Genomic DNA, 18,666 nt, shown 5'->3' on the forward strand with positions numbered 1-18,666 from the left:
AGGGATGTATGGCCACACCTTTTCCTTCTGTGTTCTCTTTATGTCCATTTTCATTCCTGATGTTCTCAGTGTGGTGGTTTGACATTTATATCCCATTTACATTCAACTGATGCAAACATGAGATTAAAAATGGCTTAAATTTAATGGGGAAAGTGTCCATGAGGAAAGAAACAATGACACAACAATAGAAGAACAGAAGTGAAGTGGCCAGCTGGCAGGATACTGGGTTAGGGGGTATCATAATGATGGCAGCATGACATCATTTCTGGGGCAATCCCAGAACTCTGTTAGGCCCATTATGCACAGGCCATAATGCCCATGATGGCGGTGGCAGCGCTTCAGGGAAAATCCCTGATAATGCTCGCCGCCGCTGTCAACGCGGGCACGTCCCTGCCCAGGGGTATGGAAGGCAACGTTAAGCAAATGTGGGAACTTCCGCAGCTTCCTGGGTATGTCAGGGGTCTGCAGGGGCTGAGGCGGGCCGGCGCTGTGCATAATCACCAGAGCAGGGTCTTTTGGCCTGCCCAGCCCCAACCTGCAGTGTCCCTGTAGGGACACCGCATGCCCCTGTGGGCTCCGTGGCCCTCCCACTCCCCCCGGCCCCTCATCACCTCCACCCCTTCACCGCTTCAGCTTACCACGGCCTGCAGCAATCTGGCCTTCCGGGCTCCGGTGTAAAGCGCAGCGATCTGGCCCTCTGGGCTCCGGTGTAAAGCGTGTGCGTGCTACGCCAGGGCAGCCCAGCATGCCCCATCTTTATGTGTACATGGGGAACAGCGGGGCATCATGCCCCGCCGCAACGGCATGGGGTAGCTGCCGCTGTCCATAAAAGGTCTTATAGAGCTTCTGATGAATTCTAGAGTGCTGCACCAATAGTGATTTTCAGATTATTTTCCTCTGCCACCCTACCACGTGTCAGTGGGGGTCAAAGTCTATCTCCAGGAGTCTCTCACCATAGCAAAACCAGGCAGGCCAACCTAAGGGCTTTGACTCACTCAAGGAAAGAATGAAAACTAAGCAGTGATTTTTGAGTCAGAATTGTAAGGCTCAACATTCAATAGAATCCCTAATTATTACCAAGCCACACAAGTGGCCCTAAGATTACAAGGTCCTCCTAGCCTATTGGTAGAGGATGGCCAGTTGGGTAGCCAGATGCAGGTTGTGGAACCACTGGAGATTTGGTGATGAAGCCTGAGGAGGACAGAGTCTTTAGTGGGATACAATGTCATCAAGTTCACCTTCCAAAGCACCCATTTTCTCCAGGGGAACTGATCTCTGTAGTCTGGAGATGAGCTGTAATTCCAGGGGATCCCCAGATCCCACCTGGAGAGTTACATCCCTAAGTGGCTCCACAAGGGATGCTAATGAAATGATCTGAAATGAAAATTTAAGAGAAATGTAAAAGTAATGTAGAACATCTGTCTAAACTGCATACATCCCGTATTGAAATAGGAAATAATAGTGCCTTTTCTGTTTAAAATTTTGGTCTGATGATAAGCAAATGGATACTCAGCCTTTAAAAATGTATTTACCCATTCCATGTGGAAAAACATGGAAGTATGGTGACTTTGAATTACATTTTTAGTTACAGATGTGAGAAAGGTTTGGCATGGGTTTCTGTGTTTGATGGCAGACTTGTGCCTCTGGTTAACATGTAGTTTTGCCTCCACTGTTGATTATCTGAGATCCTAAGCAGGTCCACTCAGACTCCTATCTAATGAGTTTTGCCTAATCCTTGAAAAGTGCTCTTTGAATGGAGGCCTAAATGTACACAAACTTCCAAACATGGGAACCACATTATTCACCACAGTAGGACTGGTAAAGGAACTATTTGTGTACCACCCAAGGAAGAGATAGGAGATCTGTGGATAACAATTGACTTACCAGTGAGATTATTGGCAGGGATAGAGTGAGCCATTATGGAATTACAGTGGAAACTATTTATTTATTTATTTATTATATTTATATATTGATTATGTCTGGTCTCTCCACCAAATACCTGGCAGAAGAGCTGCTTTTTGCAGGGCCTGCGGAAATGTTTAAGCTATAAATAGATATAAATAGCAGCATTCCATATTCCAGCAACAGAAAACACATGGACGATAATACAGAGATCTATACATTTAATGTCCAAAAATCTTCATATTTGAAATAGCAATATTAGCTTTAAAAAATGGACCTTGATAAAGAAAAAGAACTTGAATTGTTTTAAAGACACTATTCCCAGCTACACCACTCAGGTAAAAAAGAAAACTGGGTGATATTTCTTACTAAACATAATCCCACAATGTTTGTTTGTAATCCACCAAAATATACCTGTCTTTTTTGGTTACATTTCTTTTTTAAACCAAATGGAAAAAGCAGCCATTGCAGTTCTCTGCATGAGCCTCAGAGTGTCGCTGTTGACCAATATCATAGCTAGATGGAGAATGAAAAGCTATAGATATTTGCTACAGTTCCTATTCCTTCATCAGTGCTATGTAGATCGGGGAACTGAAACACAAAGACAGAGCAGCATTCAAGAGCCAAAAAGAGCTGTTGATTAAGATTAAGAAGAAAGAGAGAGCATTCTTCCTAAGATTTCCTGCATCTTAAAGAAGATCTGACCTGTCTGGCAGGAAAGGAGGCAGCTAATTTGTCTGGGAGCCAGATGGACAGAAAGCACAGAGGGAATGTCCGGGCACTCAGAAGGCAAGTACTGCTTCTCTCTTTCTTGTCCTTCTGCAGCTGGACTGCCTCAGAGCAGATTCAGTATTCCATACCTGAAGAGATGCCAAAGGGTTCTATTGTGGGTAACCTTGCCAAGGATCTGGGTCTGAATGCCAGAGAACTAGCACAGCGTAATCTACATGCTGTCTCTGTGGATGATAGGCAGTATTTCAGTATCAGTGCAGAGAATGGAAAACTCTATGTAAATGAGAGAATAGACAGGGAAGGGATTTGTGACACAACTGCACTTTGTCTTGTTAATTTTGAGGCAGTGGTTGAAAACCCTCTGAATACTTTTCATATAACTGTAGTGATTCAAGACATTAACGATAATGCACCATATTTTGCAAATGGATACATCAAGTTGGAAGTCAGTGAATCCAGTGCCCTAGGTACAAGATTTCTTCTTGGGAGAGTTGAAGATCCTGACATTGGTATGAATTCTCTTCAAGATTACCAGATCAACCCCAACCAGTATTTCACTATAGAAGGTAGGGAGAGTAAAGATGGGAAGAAATTTGCAGAGTTAGTACTACAAAAGCCATTGGATCGTGAAAGGGAACAGTCTTTCCAGTTAACTCTTGTAGCGATAGATGGTGGAGAACCAAGAAAAACTGGTACAATGCAGATACGTATTGATGTCACTGACACAAATGACAATTTTCCTGTCTTCTCTCAAGAACTTTACAAGGCAACTCTGAGGGAAAATATGCCTGTTGGTTCATTTGTTCTCCAAATTGTGGCCTCTGATGATGATGAAGGTACAAATGCCCAGATCTCATACCATTTTATCAATGTACCAAGAAATGGCCAGGAGAAATTCAGCCTGAATTCAGTCAATGGTACAATAACTCTAAAAGTGCCTTTGGACTTTGAAGAAACCAAAGAATATACCATGACTGCAGCAGCAAAAGATGGAGGAGGATTAATGACCCACTGCAACATTGAAATAACAGTTCTTGATGAAAATGACAACTTCCCGGAGGTGACTATTGTATCCCTCTTTAGCCCAGTCCCTGAAGATTCCATTTCTGGAACATTAATTGCCTTGATCAATGTAAAAGACAAAGATACCGGGGACAATGGGAAAATTGCATGCAATTTAGAAAAGCATTTACCCTTCAAGATTATACCCTCTTCTAATAATTACTATAAGCTGCAGACAGACAGTCCTTTAGACCGAGAAGAACATTCTGAATATAATATTACAATCATAGCCACTGACCAAGGGACACCTGAACTTTCCACTCATAAAACCATCTCATTACTGATTTCAGATATTAATGATAATTTCCCTTCTTTTGAGAAATCATCCTACAGCATCTTTGTGCCAGAAAACAATCCTTCTGGTGCTTCCATTTTCACTGTCAAAGCTGTGGACCCAGATGTGGGAAAAAACTCCCGAATCACATATTCTATCCTTCACAGCAACATCAAAGAGCTCCCCATCTCTTCATACATCTCCATTAACTCTGAGACTGGAGCTCTCTATGCCCAGAGGGCCTTTGACTATGAACAGTTCAGAGAGTTCCAGCTTCAAGTGAAGGCCCAAGATGGCGGCTCTCCCCCTCTCAGCAGCAATGTCACAGTCAGGGTGTTCATCATGGATAGGAATGACAACAGCCCACGGATCCTGTCCCCTTCCCAAGAAGCCAAGGGGTCGGCCTTGTTTGACATGGTGCCCCGTTCGGCTGAGGCAGGATATCTGGTCACAAAAGTGGTGGCGGTGGATGCTGATTCTGGACACAACGCCTGGCTTTCCTACCATATCATTCAAGCCACCGAACCAGGATTCTTCACGGTTGGTTCTCACACTGGAGAGATCAGGACCTCAAGAGCCTTTGTGGAGAAAGATGCTGCCAAGCAGAAATTGGCCATTTTGGTGAAGGATAACGGGCAGCCATCTCTCTCAGCTACTGTGACACTGAACCTGGTGTTTGCGGAGAACTTCCAGGAAGCCCTTCCAGAAATGAAAAACCAACCCATCAGTTCTGACTATCAGTCCGACTTGCAGTTCTACCTGGTGCTGGCCTTGGCTTTGATGTCCTTCTTGTTCCTCCTGACAGTGATTCTGGTCATTCTGTTAAAGCTTCGAAGATCAGGGAATCCCAAATTCCTGCAATGCTTTGCTCCAGTTCCCCATTCTAAGGCTGGTGCCATCTTCCCACCAAACTTCGAAGATGGGACTTTGCCTTATTCCTACCAGCTGTGTCTTTCCTCCGAGTCAAGGAAGAATGAGGTCACTTTTCTGACCCCCAATATTCAGATTGCAGACAATATTCTTTGGAACAACACATCTGCTGTGCCTATCCTTAATAATGGAGAAAATAATTCAAATTCTGAGATGGAGAGAACAGACCAGGTATATCTTATTATTTTACTTCTGCAACACATTATCTTATATTGGGTTGATGCAACTGTTTTATTTATTGGACTTTTGATCTCTATCAACAGGAATGGGGAGGGGCTTGATGGTTATTTTAAGCAGAAAATATACTTGTACCACTTCCCAAAGTTTTCCCTGTTTCTTGTTATCTTTGTGACCTATATTATTACCTCTTGTTATTCTGTGGTTTGGAATACGATTTTGAATGTTTTTAAACCTCTTAAGTAAAAGTAATCTCTGGATATATATTGAATTATTTCATAAGAAGCCCTAAAAGAGCATTTTATCATTTATTTAATCTTTTTCTCAGTTATCTTCTTTTTATCTTCTATATTTATAAGAAGTTAAATATACATTTTTTCAAATTAAGATTCCCGTCCCCAGATTATAAAATATTGTATCTTCTTCATTTGCAGTACTAACACTCTGGCACCAGTTTGGAAAAAAAAGGGGGGAATTTCTTGAAGTGGCCTCACACATTAAATTCTATGGCAAAACTAGAGTTTACATCTTTGGAGGAAGGTCATGAGCCTCTTGTGGCGCAGAGTGGTAAGGCAGCGATATTCTGTCTGAAGCTGTCTGCCCATGAGGCTGGGAGTTCGATCCCAGCAGCCGGCTCAAGGTTGACTCAGCCTTCCATCCTTCCGAGGTCGGTAAAATGAGTACCCAGCTTGCTAGGGGGTAAACAGTAATGACTGGGGAAGGCACTGGCAAACCACCCCGTATTGAGTCTGCCATGAAAACGCTGGAGGGCGTCATCCCAAGGGTCAGACATGACCCAGTGCTTGCACAGGAATACCTTTACCTTTACCATGAAATCTACCTTTGCTTACTAAACTAATTATCTTAAGGAACACATATGCATTTCCTTTCTTGCTGCCAGTATGCTGTGTGCAGCACCAATTTGCCAGCTAGTCCCCCTTCCTTTTATAAAATATCGTCTCTTCTAGTGGGCACTTTGTCTTCTGTTTCTTTATCCATGGCATTCTAATTGATTCCATCAATGGATTTCATTGGGCAGAGATGGTACACTGCAGTGCTACTTCTGGCAGAACATTTGCATATGATATTTGTTGTATACTATTGGTGTACAGGATGTTATAGAATTTCATAAGCTGGTATAGGCAGGTCCCTGCTCTCAAGATGATTACAATCTGAGATCAACTATGGGGAAGATAACAGAGGGACAAGGGACAAATGTGAGTAAATGCAGTTACATGTGTTTAAACTGAATTACCAGTGTTGATATGGCATACTCTTCTACAGATTTGGATCAACACATAATATTATCTACCAAAACTCTGGAAATTAAGTGCTGTGAAGTGTGAATTATGCCTATGGAAGTTGAACATTTTGGGTGAGCTATTGTCCCTGTGTTTATGCAAGTAGAAATAGGCGTCCATGCAGTGCTTAAACTTTATGGATCCACGGAAAGCTAACCTACCTTTAATTAGGGTCTCTTTAGCTATAATTTTTGAAAAACTATAAAAGGACAAACTGAAAGGGTTCTGATATGGTGTTTCCTATGCATTTAATTAAGAGTTCTGTACTCCATCCCAATGGAAAAACATGGGAATGTTATTGCATGTTCCTAAAGCATCCAGCCTACCAAACCCCAGCCAGCCCTGATGGTGAGGATGCTAGCACTCAGAGCATATGCAGGTTCTGTCTAGAGCTTGGAGAAATTTTGGTAATGATTGGTGCAGAGCACTCATACATATCAAAGACTATGGGGCTGCCAGGATAAAGGAAGACACCAAATAGCACCTGGGTCTTGTTACCAGATACCCAAACCATATGTGTCCCTTCATCCATCCACTTCTTGGTCCATCCACCCAACGTCTTAGGCCACAACCTGAAGTACAAGATAATGGGAACAGAATTGATCCCAGGAAGCTTCTCCCAGGTGGAAGAGTGGCACATGTATACACTTACAATACTCAGTCCTAAACATTTCAGTTGAGTTTGAATGGGAGATGGGAATCTCATTCATGCTGCCATTCATGCTGAAGAAAAAAAAATGTGATTCTTAAATGTCTCTTTCCAGTAAGAATTAATTGAAAGGGAAAAAAGATTACTGTTGGATTTCTACATTTTGCAAACTTTCCCAGTTAACTGACCCAGAGCATGTTCCAGCTTTTTCATTGGTTGGCTTGTTCTCATATTTACCTTTGTTCTTTACTTGTCTGCAGCAACAACAAAAGCAATTCAAAACTTACTGGGGAAGCTTTGGATGCCCTCCAATTTTGTGTATGTGTTAGTATTCATTCATTCATTCATTCATTCATTCATTCATTCGTTCATTCGTTCATACTTTGATTTTTACCCCGCCACTCTCAACAATGTCGTCTCGTGTCGGCTTACAATATAAAATAAGAATACACAATATAACCCACATTCTCATTGCCACTCTTATGCATCCACAATGTATCTAGTAGTACCCCTGGTAGTCATATTTCATAGCAGTATCACAGGAGGTTTTAAGGGGGCTTTATTTTACTTACAGTAGTTCAAGGTATAATAGCTTGCTATTTAGCATTCATGCCCTTATGTGCACCTGGGCCTGTGCTTTAGTGACAAAAGAAATCTAGTGTATTTATTGCTATTTTGTTTTTCAATAGAAATGTCTGGTGTAATGTAGATCAGAGGAAACAATTCCATCATTTGAGGGATGTTCAATATATGAATATTTAAAGGGTTTTCTGTAATGGAATTGGTTGTGGTTTTTCACTTGTGCTTGTTTTACTTTATTGATACTGCTGCTTAATCATACTATATATAACACAAAACAAGTAATTTCAAGTACCATACCACACTTGATGTACTAGATTTAATTACTTGAGTAAAAAAAAATTGGTAGTGCCAACACAATTCCTAAATCCACACCTGCCTTACTTGATGTTAGCAACCCCTCATTATTACAAATTCACCTAGCCCTGCAAAATATTCCACCTTCTATTAAGCAACCCTCCAAAGCTTCAACCTGTCCAGAAGTTTAGTAGTTTTTCACTTATAATAATGTTTGAACAGGAGAGAAACCTCTCGAGATACATGGGTGGATTTATATTCAGGAATCTCTACTTAATGTTCATGTTTTTAATATTTGTTCAATCTGTTCAATCGGTTTGTTCAATCGGTTCCTCACCCTTGTCATCTCAGGCTAGAAGAACATTCCGTAATTTGTGAAAATAAGGTATTAGATCTAAACAAGTATGAGTGGAAGGGAAAGATTTGGAGATGCTGTTCCACAGGCACTAGCACAAGAGTACCTGCAGCTCTGTAACAACTAGGATCTATCAAAAGAGTTGTGCTTCTGCTTGTGTAAGCTCTTATGAAAGCAGATGAATGTTCTGTATTTAGTTTCATTTTTTCATGCACTGCTTTAGAGCAAAGTGTAAAATTGTTCTTATTTGAGTCGTAGACACCTTCTGCAGAGACTGGGTTAACTTTAGAAATAGCCCATTTGGGGTAGAATGTTGGGTGGAATGAAAGTGTGGTTTGTGAAAAGTGGACTCCAAAGAAGAAGGCAAAGTGAGTAAAGCATCATGTTCTTTGCTTACTGACAGCGTTCCCACCCAGTCTTTTGGCCATTTTTCTCGGGCTCAATAATGTCATTGATGTTTGCAATTTTATGCCAATAAAGGTACTCTGAATCTGAATCTAATGTCATTGATGGGCTGTGGTTCAGTGGTAGATCATGTGCTTTGTATGTAAAACATCCTGAGTTCAGAAAGCCTCTAGTTAAAAGGACCAGATACTGGATAATATGAAAGACCTCTACTTGATATCCTGGAGAGCTGATGCCATTCAGACCAGAGAAGACTAACCTTGAGAAACCAATGGTCTAATTCAGTAGAAGGCAGCTTCATGTGTCCATGTACTAAATCAAGATACTAAAACTTGACTGAAGTATCTGAAGAAATAAATTTTCTTGGGTAGCAACTGTATCCTTAGAAGTCCCAGTTGCGTATTTCCACAAGCACAGTCTTTAAAATAGTATAGGGAATCTGAGATGGCCTAAATTTCCTTAATATAGTTTGTTCCTCATTCCTTATAAACAGTAATATGTCTCATAAAATTCCATGAAATGAGTTTTAAAGTTGCATTTCCATTTCCACAAAATATTCTGTCATGTTGGGTATCCGTTGTATTAATTTCCTGTAGATCCCAAATAACAGAAAAGGACAGTAGTTTGTGCTATTTGGCTAAACCTGTTTTGGATGGATATGGTCACTCCACAAGTAAAACAAAACATAATGTAGATATACTATCAACAAAGCCAGAAAACTTTCTTCCCCAATTGAATAAAATTGTTCTCTATGTAGAAGCTTCAGAAAAAAACAAAAAGCAACTCTGGCAATTTTCTCCTAAGACGCAGAGTGTCGCTGTTGGCCAATGCAGCTCTCATATAGGCACTGGGAATCTACTGAACAATGCTTCCAGCACTGCGGCTGCTCATTCTAGGAATGTAGAGAGGAATACAGGAGACAACAGAGACAAGCCTCGGAAAAAAAAAATTACAACATACAGAAATTCAGCAAAAACCAGTGGCACTTGTAAGCTGGGGATCTTTTACTGGGGATCTATCTGGGGATCTTGTCCTGGGAACTGGAAACACCTCAGCTGATCAAGATACTCAAGAAGAAAAAGCAAGCTTCTCCAACTGAAGGATGAATGGCAGACACAAAGAGAAGAGTGGATCAGTAAGGTTATTGTTTCTCTTATTATTATCTATGTTCAACAAGACAGCTTCAGAGCAGATTCAGTATTCAATCCCTGAGGAAATGGAGAAAGGATCCATAGTAGGGAATCTGGCCAAAGATTTAGGAATTAGTCCTGGAAAAATAGCAAATCGTAATCTGCATGTCCTTTCTCTAGATAAAAAGCAATATTTCACTATCAGTGCAGAAAATGGGAAACTGTATGTAAATGATAGAATAGACAGAGAAGAAATATGTGGGGAAACTGTATTTTGCCTTATTAATTTTGAAGTGATGGCTGAAAATCCCATGAATATTTACCATGTAACTGTAGCAATCCAGGATATTAATGATAACACCCCACGTTTCTTAAATGAAGATATCAGGCTAGAACCAAGTGAATTAACTTTGCCAGGTGACCGATTTGTTCTTGGGTATGCTGAAGATCCAGATGTTGGAAAGAATGCTCTCCAGAGTTATCATCTCATGCCCAATCAGTATTTCACACTGGAAACTAGAGAGAAAGAAGATGGAAATAAATATGCAGAATTAGTATTGAGTAAACAGTTGGATCGAGAAAGTGAAAGCAGTTTCCATATAACTGTTATGGCTGTGGATGGAGGAAAGCCTGTCAAAACAGGGACAGCCAAAATATGGGTTAATGTCATTGATGTCAATGACAACCCGCCTGTTTTTGCGCAAGAAGTGTACAAGGCCAGCGTGAAAGAAAATTCCCCCAAAGGATCTTCAGTGGTACAGGTTAAAGCCACTGACAGAGATGAAGGTTCTTATGGCCAGATCATCTATAGTTTTAGTAGTATTGTTAAAAGTGATCGCCAGAAATTTTATTTAGATCCACAGGATGGGACAATCACAGTTATAGAAACACTGGACTTTGAGGAAACACAGAAATATTCTGTAGCAGTAGAAGCCAAGGATGGGGGTGGATTAGTGGCTCACTGCAATGTTGAAATAAAGATAATAGACGAGAATGACAACGCCCCAGAAATTGTCCTTGTTTCATCATCCAGCCCAATACCTGAAGATTCTGCATCTGGGACTCTGGTAGCTCTTGTCCATGTAAAAGACAGAGACTCGGGAGAAAACGGAAATATAGCTTGTAATTTATTAAGTAATTTGCCATTTCAAATTGTCTCAACATCCAGTAACTACTATAAGGTCCTAACAGATGGTGCTCTGGACAGGGAAAATACTCCCGAGTATAATATCACAATCACAGCTACAGACAATGGCAATCCTCCTCTTTCTACACTCAAGACCATTTCAGTGCAGATCTCTGACATCAATGATAATCCTCCAGCCTTTGAAAAGCCTTCCTATACTGCCCATGTGCCAGAGAATAACCCCTCTGGAGCCTCCATTTTCAGGGTCAAAGCCTCAGACCCAGATCTGGACCGCAATGCACGAATCATTTACTCCATCCAAAAGAGCAACATTGAGGACCTGCCTATCTCTTCTTATGTCTCCATTAATTCTGAGACTGGAATTATTTATGCACAGCGCTCCTTTGACTATGAACAATTCAGGGAGTTCCAACTCCAAGTGAAGGCCCAAGATGGAGGTTCCCCTCCTCTGAACAATAACGTCACAGTGAAAGTCTTTATTGTGGACCAGAATGACAACAGCCCTCAGATCCTCTACCCTTCCCCAGGGGTGGAAGGCTCAGCCTTGTTTGAGATGATCCCTCGGACAGCTGATGCAGATTATCTGGTGACCAAGGTGGTAGCAGTGGATGCTGACTCTGGACACAACGCCTGGCTCTCCTACCACCTGCTACAGGCCACTGAGCCAGGGCTCTTCACAATTGGGCACCATACTGGAGAGATCAGGACATCCCGGACTTTTTTAGAAAGGGATGCTGTGAAGCAGAGGGTGGTCATCTTAGTGAAGGATAATGGGCACCCATCACTCTCTGCTACAGTGACTCTGAACATGGTGTTTGCGGAGAACTTCCAGGAGGCTCTTCCAGAAATGAAGAACCAATCCATCACCCCTGACTACCAGTCTGACCTGCAGTTCTATCTGGTGTTGGCCCTGGCTTTGATCTCCTTCTTTTTCCTCTTGACGGTGATTCTGGCCATTCTGATGAAGCTTCGAAAAGCCGGGAGTCCCAAATTCTTACAGTGCTTTGGTCCTGTTCCCCATTCAAACAATGGTATTATATTTCCACCCAACTATGAAGAGGGGACATTGCCTTATTCTTATCAAGTTTGCTTATCATCTGAATCTCGGATACAGGAGTATGCATTTCCTACAAGCAGTGCTCCAACAACTGAGGACATTTCTTCTATGAATAAATTTGAAGCACTTTTGACAGCCAGTGAGAGTAATGTCCTTAATTGTGACATGGATAGATCTGAGATGGTGAGTTTATTTTGAGCAGTACCTCATTTTTTCACTGTAAACTTTTTCAGTGATTGCACGGTCATAAGTAAATTACTTTCCCCTACAGGCAACCAGTATATTTGAATTTTGTAGCTTCTTATTGATCCTGTCAAAATTTGGCTTTTTACTGAAGGATACGTATGCTTTGAATGCCTCAGAGTCATGGTTTTTGATCAGTAGGTTTTCCCAAGGTATGTCATGTTTCTCTTGTTTTATACCCTTCTTGAATAATACAATTACAACTAGTAATGGTAATGTGTGAGGCCAGTTCAGTAAATCTCTACAGTATACATTTATATATTAATAGTTATGGATGTCTTTTGTTTTGAAGAAGAGTTGGTTCTTAGATGCCGCTTTTCTGTACCCAAAGGAGTCTCAAAGTGGCTTACAGTCACCTTCCCTTTCCTCTCCCAACAACAGACCCTGTGAGGGAGGTGAGGCTGAGAGAGCCCTGATATTGCTGAAGAAGAAGAAGAGTTGGTTCTTACATCTGTATGTGGATTTCTGACATTTTATGTGATTGATAATGCTGTTTGTGGCCAACTGATGCAAACATGACATTAAAAACGGCATTAATATAATGGGGAAAATACTATGAAGAAAGAAACAATGACACAAATTATGTGGAAAAATACCATTTGGGTTTGTGGGGGAAAATATGAAGTTTAGTCACTTTGAATTGCTTTATTAGTTACAATTTAAAGAAGAATTTGGCACACATTGCTATTTTTGGTGAAAGAACTGTTCTTCTGCTTTAATGTTTAGTTCTTCCTTCACTGTTGATTCAGGGACTAAGCAGGTCTACTCGGAATCATATTGCAGTTTATTTAGTTGGTCCTACTCTTTGAAAAGGGATCTTAGGACAGCAGCCCAAGTACATATAAGCTTCTGAAATGGGGTCAATGTTATTTTCCTTGTTGGAACTCCTAAATTTACTCTTGTACCTTAAAGAGGCTATCCGTGCACTACTCAGAGAACAATTGATATCAAGTATGTGGCTGAGTAATAGCTCATTTATTTTTTTAGAGTACAGGTAGGGATACCATAGACCATTCTGGAGTTAGTGGTAATCATAGATATAAATTGAGAAAATGGCAGCTGCAGAATGTGGACTCTGTGGGGCTATATCCCTGCAGAGCTCTCCCCTCAAACCCTGCCATCCCTAAACACTGTTTCCAAAACTCTATTTCCTAAACTTGTGTTGGCCACCCTTACTATAAAGCTGATACTACTCCGTGTTGTCAAGTATAACATCCATACAACAGGCTTCTGTAGATCATTCATAACCATAAAATGTTAAGCCCTTTCTATTGATTTCTCCTCTAATCAATGCCTTGATTTAGGTATTGCACATACAATGGCAAATTGTCAAAACTGGTTGTCAAGTCTGGATATCGTTTGAGATAGTTTGGAATGTAAAATAACAAATAAAAGAGATCCAGAAAGAATGAAGAAAAATCATGAGAGTACTTTCCAAAGAAGAATCATTTTTGCATTTAAAAAACATATTTCATAAATGTGTGTGTGTGTGGGGGGGTAACCTACAAATTTTTGGTAACATTCTGTGAGAAGAGAATGGCTGTTCTGGATGGTAGACCTTTTCTGTTTAGAAATTTGGTCACACCTGTGTTTCTGGTTAATACTCTCTACTTTTGATTGATTAATGAATTAATTAACTTAGTGATTAACTTACTTATTTATATTTATATACCGGCCTTCCTTTCGGCTCAGGGTGGTTTACATTGCAAATAAATAGCAATACAATACAAGTTCTTGGCATCAGAGACTAAAAGTGAAATCCTTAGCAGATCTAATCAGAATCCTATTCAAGTCTATTCAGCTAGTCCTACACCTTGAAAAGTGCTTAGGATCGCAGTGTAACTCTGCACAAGCTTCCAAACTTGGGAACCATGCTGTTTCTCATAATGGGAATCCTAAATTCACTTTGCTATCTTAAAGGGCCTATTAATGCAGTGCACAGAAAACAGATGGGAGATCTGGTGCTGAGTAAGTACTAGATTACTTTTGAGGGTACATAAAGATACGCTAAACTATTCTGGAACAATCACATATAAACAGCAACATCCCAATACTGCAGCAAGAAATATGCCTGGATGACAATGCAGAGATTTCCACACTTTGAAGATGATTATTTAGGAAGAAAGACTTGTCATGATTGGAAAAGTAACATCAGCTTTTATAACTAGACAGGATAAAGCAAAAGAACTTGGATAGTTTTTTTTTTTACATATTCCCAGCTACTCAGTTACACAGACAGGGGGATATTTCTTACTAAACATAGTCTTCAATCTTTGTTTGTAATCCACCAAAATACCTGTCTTTTTAATTACATTTCTATTTTAAACCAAATGGAAAAAGCAGCCATTGCAGTTCTCTGCATGAGCCTCAGAGTGTCGCTGTTGACCAATATCATAGCTAGATGGAGAATGAAAAGCTACAGATACTTGCTACAGTTCCTATTCCTTCACCAGTGCCATGCAGATCGGGGAACTAAAACACAAAGGCAGAGAAGCATTCAAGAGCCAAAAAGAGCTGTTGCCTGTACAGAATAAGAAAAAAGAGAGATCATTCTTCCTAAGATTTCCTGCAACTTAAAGAAGATCTGGCCTGTCTGGAGGGGAAAGAGGCAGCTAATTTGTCCTGGATCCAGATGGACAGAAAGCACAGAGGGAGTGGCCGAGCACTCAGAAGGCAAGTACTGCTTCTCTCTTTCTTGTCCTTCTGCAGCTGGACTGCCTCAGAGCAGATTCAGTATTCCATTCCTGAAGAGATGCCAAAGGGCTCTATTGTGGGTAACCTTGCCAAGGATTTGGGTCTGAATGCCAGAGAATTAGCACAGCGTAATCTACATGCTGTGTCTGTGGATGATAGGCAGTATTTCAGTATCAGTGCAGAAAATGGAAAACTCTATGTAAATGAGAGAATAGACAGGGAAGGGATTTGTGACACAACTGCACTTTGTCTTGTTAATTTTGAGGCAGTGGTTGAAAACCCCCTGAATATTTTTCATATAACTGTAGTGATTCAAGACATTAATGATAATGCACCATATTTTGAAAATGGAAACATCAGATTAGAAATAATTGAATCCAGTTTACCAGACACAAGATTTCTTCTTGAGAAAGCTGAAGATCCTGATATTGGTATGAACTCTCTTCAGAATTATCAGATCAACCCCAACCAGTATTTCACTGTGGAAGTTAAAGAGAATAAAGATGGGAGAAAAATTGCAGAGTTAGTACTGCAGAAGCCATTGGATCGTGAAAGGGAACAGTCTTTCCAATTGACTCTTGTAGCAATAGATGGCGGAGAACCCAAAAAAACTGGCACTGCTCAAATATGGATTAATGTCACTGATGCTAATGACAATTTCCCCATATTCACACAAGAACTTTATAAGGTCAGTTTGAAGGAAAATGTACCTGTTGGTTCATTTGTGCTCCAGATTGTGGCCTCTGATGACGATGAAGGTCCAAATGCCCAAATCACATACCAATTCAGGAACATTCCACTAAATGGCCTACAGAAATTCAGCCTGGATCCCAGGAATGGAACAATAACTCTAACGGGGCCACTAGACTTTGAAGAAACCAAAGAATATGGCATGCGTATAGCAGCAAAAGATGGAGGAGGGTTAGTAACTCATTGCAACATTGAAATAAAAGTTCTTGATGAGAATGACAACTCCCCAGAGGTGAATATTGTTTCTCTGTTTAACCCAGTCCCTGAAGATTCTCTTTCTGGAACACTAATTGCCTTGATCAATGTAAAAGACAAAGATACTGGGGAAAATGGGAAAGTTACATGCAATTTAGAAAAGCATTTACCTTTCAAGATTATACCCTCTTCTAATAATTACTATAAGCTGCAGACAGACAGTCCCTTAGACCGGGAAAAACATTCTGAATACAATATCACAATTACAGCAACTGATGAAGGGACACCTGCTCTCTCCACACATAAAACCATCTCATTACTTATTTCAGACATCAATGACAATTCCCCCTCTTTTGAGAAATCTTCCTACACCATCTATGTGCCAGAAAACAACCCTTCTGGTGCTTCCGTTTTCTCTGTCAAAGCCTCAGACCCAGACATGGACCAAAACTCACGGATCACATATTCCATCCTCCACAGCAACATCAAAGAGCTCCCCATCTCTTCATACATCTCCATTAACTCTGAGACTGGAGCTCTCTATGCCCAGAGGGCCTTTGACTATGAACAGTTCAGAGAGTTCCAGCTTCAAGTGAAGGCCCAAGATGGCGGTTCTCCCCCTCTCAGCAGCAACGTCACAGTGAGGGTGTTCATCATGGATCGGAATGACAACAGCCCACAGATCCTGTCCCCTTCCCAAGAAGCCAAGGGCTCGGCCTTATTTGAGATGGTGCCCCGTTCAGCTGAGGCAGGATATCTGGTCACAAAGGTGGTGGCGGTGGATGCTGATTCTGGACACAACGCCTGGCTTTCCTACCACATCATCCAAGCCACGGAACCGGGTTTCTTCATGGTTGGTTCTCACACTGGTGAGATCAGGACATCAAGGGCCTTTGTGGAGAAAGATGCTGCCAAACAGAAGCTGGCCATTTTGGTGAAGGATAACGGGCAGCCATCTCTCTCAGCCACTGTGACGCTGAACCTGGTGTTTGCTGAGAACTTCCAGGAGGCCCTTCCAGAAATGAAAAACCAACCCATCAGTTCTGACTATCAGTCTGACCTGCAGTTCTACCTGGTGCTGGCCTTGGCTTTGATGTCCTTCTTGTTCCTCCTGACAGTGATTCTGGTCGTTCTGATGAAGCTTCGACGATCGGGAAATCCCAAATTCCTGCAATGCTTTGCTCCAGTTCCTCATTCAAAGGCTGGAGCAATCTTCCCTCCAAACTTTGAAGATGGGACTTTGCCTTATTCCTACCAGCTGTGCCTTTCCTCTGAGTCAAGGAAGAATGAGTTCACTTTCCTGACCCCCAATATTCAGATTGCAGACAATATTCTTTGGAACAACACATCTGCTGTGCCTATCCTTAATAATGGAGAAAATAATTCAAATTCTGAGATGGAGAAAACAGACCAGGTATATCTTATCATTTTCCTTTTGCAACACATTATTTTATAAATGAGGTGATGCAACTGCTTTATTTGTTGGACTTTTGCTGTCTGTCTATCAAACAGGAAACCTGTGCATATGGAGGGCATGATGGTTGTTTTACCTTAGGGGGAAAAAAACCACACACACACACCACTTCCCCGAAATTTCCTTCTTTTCTTGTTACTTTTGTGCTCTTTGGTGAATCCTCTCCAACCTTTCTCACCTTACTATGAGATTCTGTGGTTTTGAAAGGAATTTTTGATTAAAAGTCACTTATAAAAGTAATATGGATGCTAAGGTATATACTGTAGCATTTCAGAGGAAGCCACAAAAGCGCATTTTGATCTTGTATTTCAATGATCCATTTTCTCTATGGTCTACTTTTTATTTTCACATTCATAGAAAGTAAAATGTACATTTCCTCAAGTTAATATTCTTATCTCCTGGTTGTAAAATGCTTTGTTATACCCCCCAAATTTTGCAATACTAACACTCTGTCACAGGTTTGCTGAACTGATGGGGTGTTTTGCAGTGGTCACACACAGTTTGTAGTCTATGGTACGGCTTTTATGTGCAGATAAAAATGGTTTATTCTGAAATCCATTGTGGAAAAGATAATACAGGGGAAAGGGACAAACATGAGTAAATGCAATTAAACTTACTTAAATTGGATCACAGTTTGGGGTATGGATTACTCTGCTAAACATTTAGATAAAGGCTTCTAACAGAAGCCTGAAAATTAAGTGCTATAAAACAGGCAAAAATGAATGAACTGGGATGGGTGGATCCCAGTGAAGAGACAAATATAGAATAGTACAGACGCACTGGGAAACCAATATGGCAATAAAAAAATATCCAAATTGGACTTATATAGAGTCATCTCTCTTCAGTTTCAGTTATTCTTTAATTCTTATTTCATACAAGTCTCGACGAGTTTTGCCTACAGCTTTTTCAAGGGACAGTTTTTATATTTAAGGACCAACTTCAACTTTATTAACTTCAACTTTATTGGATATTTTTTATTGCCATATTGGTTTCCCAGTGTGTCTGTACTATTCTATAAAACAGGCAAGGCTGTGATATTCACCATTATGACCCTTCCTTCCTTCCTTCCTTCCTTCCTTCCTTCCTTCCTTCCTTCCTTCCTTCCTTCCTTCCTTCCTTCCTTCCTTCCTTCCTTCCTTCCTTCCTTCCGATTTCTAATCTGCCACTCCTGGCAATGCCATCTCATGGTGGCTTACGGCAATTTAAAATACAATATTTATAATATAACCAACATTAAAACCCCCAAAATAGCTCAATACTATAAAATACATCTCAGCGGCATCAATAACAATCTGCAACCATCTCAGTGTTCT

General features: G+C 40.8%; 2 protein-coding genes and 1 pseudogene across 4 annotated transcripts in view; all 3 read left to right on the forward strand.

Moving 5' to 3' along the window:
* The window catches only part of LOC143823452 (protocadherin gamma-A6-like), a 285,370-nt gene that overhangs the window by 106,501 nt on the left and 160,203 nt on the right, over positions 1-18,666 (forward strand). Inside the window, exon 1 of one of the 3 annotated variants that reach the window (XM_077309816.1) lies at positions 2,015-5,071. The exons of the other annotated variants lie outside the window; for them this stretch is intronic. Coding sequence (XP_077165931.1) covers positions 2,651-5,071 — 2,421 coding nt within the window. The 5' untranslated portion in view covers positions 2,015-2,650. Of the gene's footprint in view, positions 1-2,014; positions 5,072-18,666 lie in introns of those variants that run through there. 3 annotated transcript variants of the gene reach the window in all.
* Positions 9,812-14,817, forward strand: LOC143823974 (protocadherin gamma-B4 pseudogene; annotated as a pseudogene).
* LOC143823976 (protocadherin gamma-B1-like) lies at positions 12,667-17,335 on the forward strand. Its single transcript, XM_077310759.1, has one exon. It carries the CDS (start codon positions 14,873-14,875, stop codon positions 17,333-17,335), a length of 2,463 nt encoding a protein of 820 aa, XP_077166874.1. The 5' UTR covers positions 12,667-14,872.

Source organism: Paroedura picta, chromosome 14 (assembly GCF_049243985.1).
Source record: "Paroedura picta isolate Pp20150507F chromosome 14, Ppicta_v3.0, whole genome shotgun sequence".
NCBI classification, from domain to species: Eukaryota; Metazoa; Chordata; class Lepidosauria; order Squamata; family Gekkonidae; genus Paroedura; species Paroedura picta.

What these genes read in the sequence shown, in the direction of transcription:
- LOC143823976 (XM_077310759.1), top strand. Translation starts at nt 14,873, where the DNA reads ATGGACAGAAAGCACAGAGGGAGTGGCCGAGCACTCAGAAGGCAAGTA.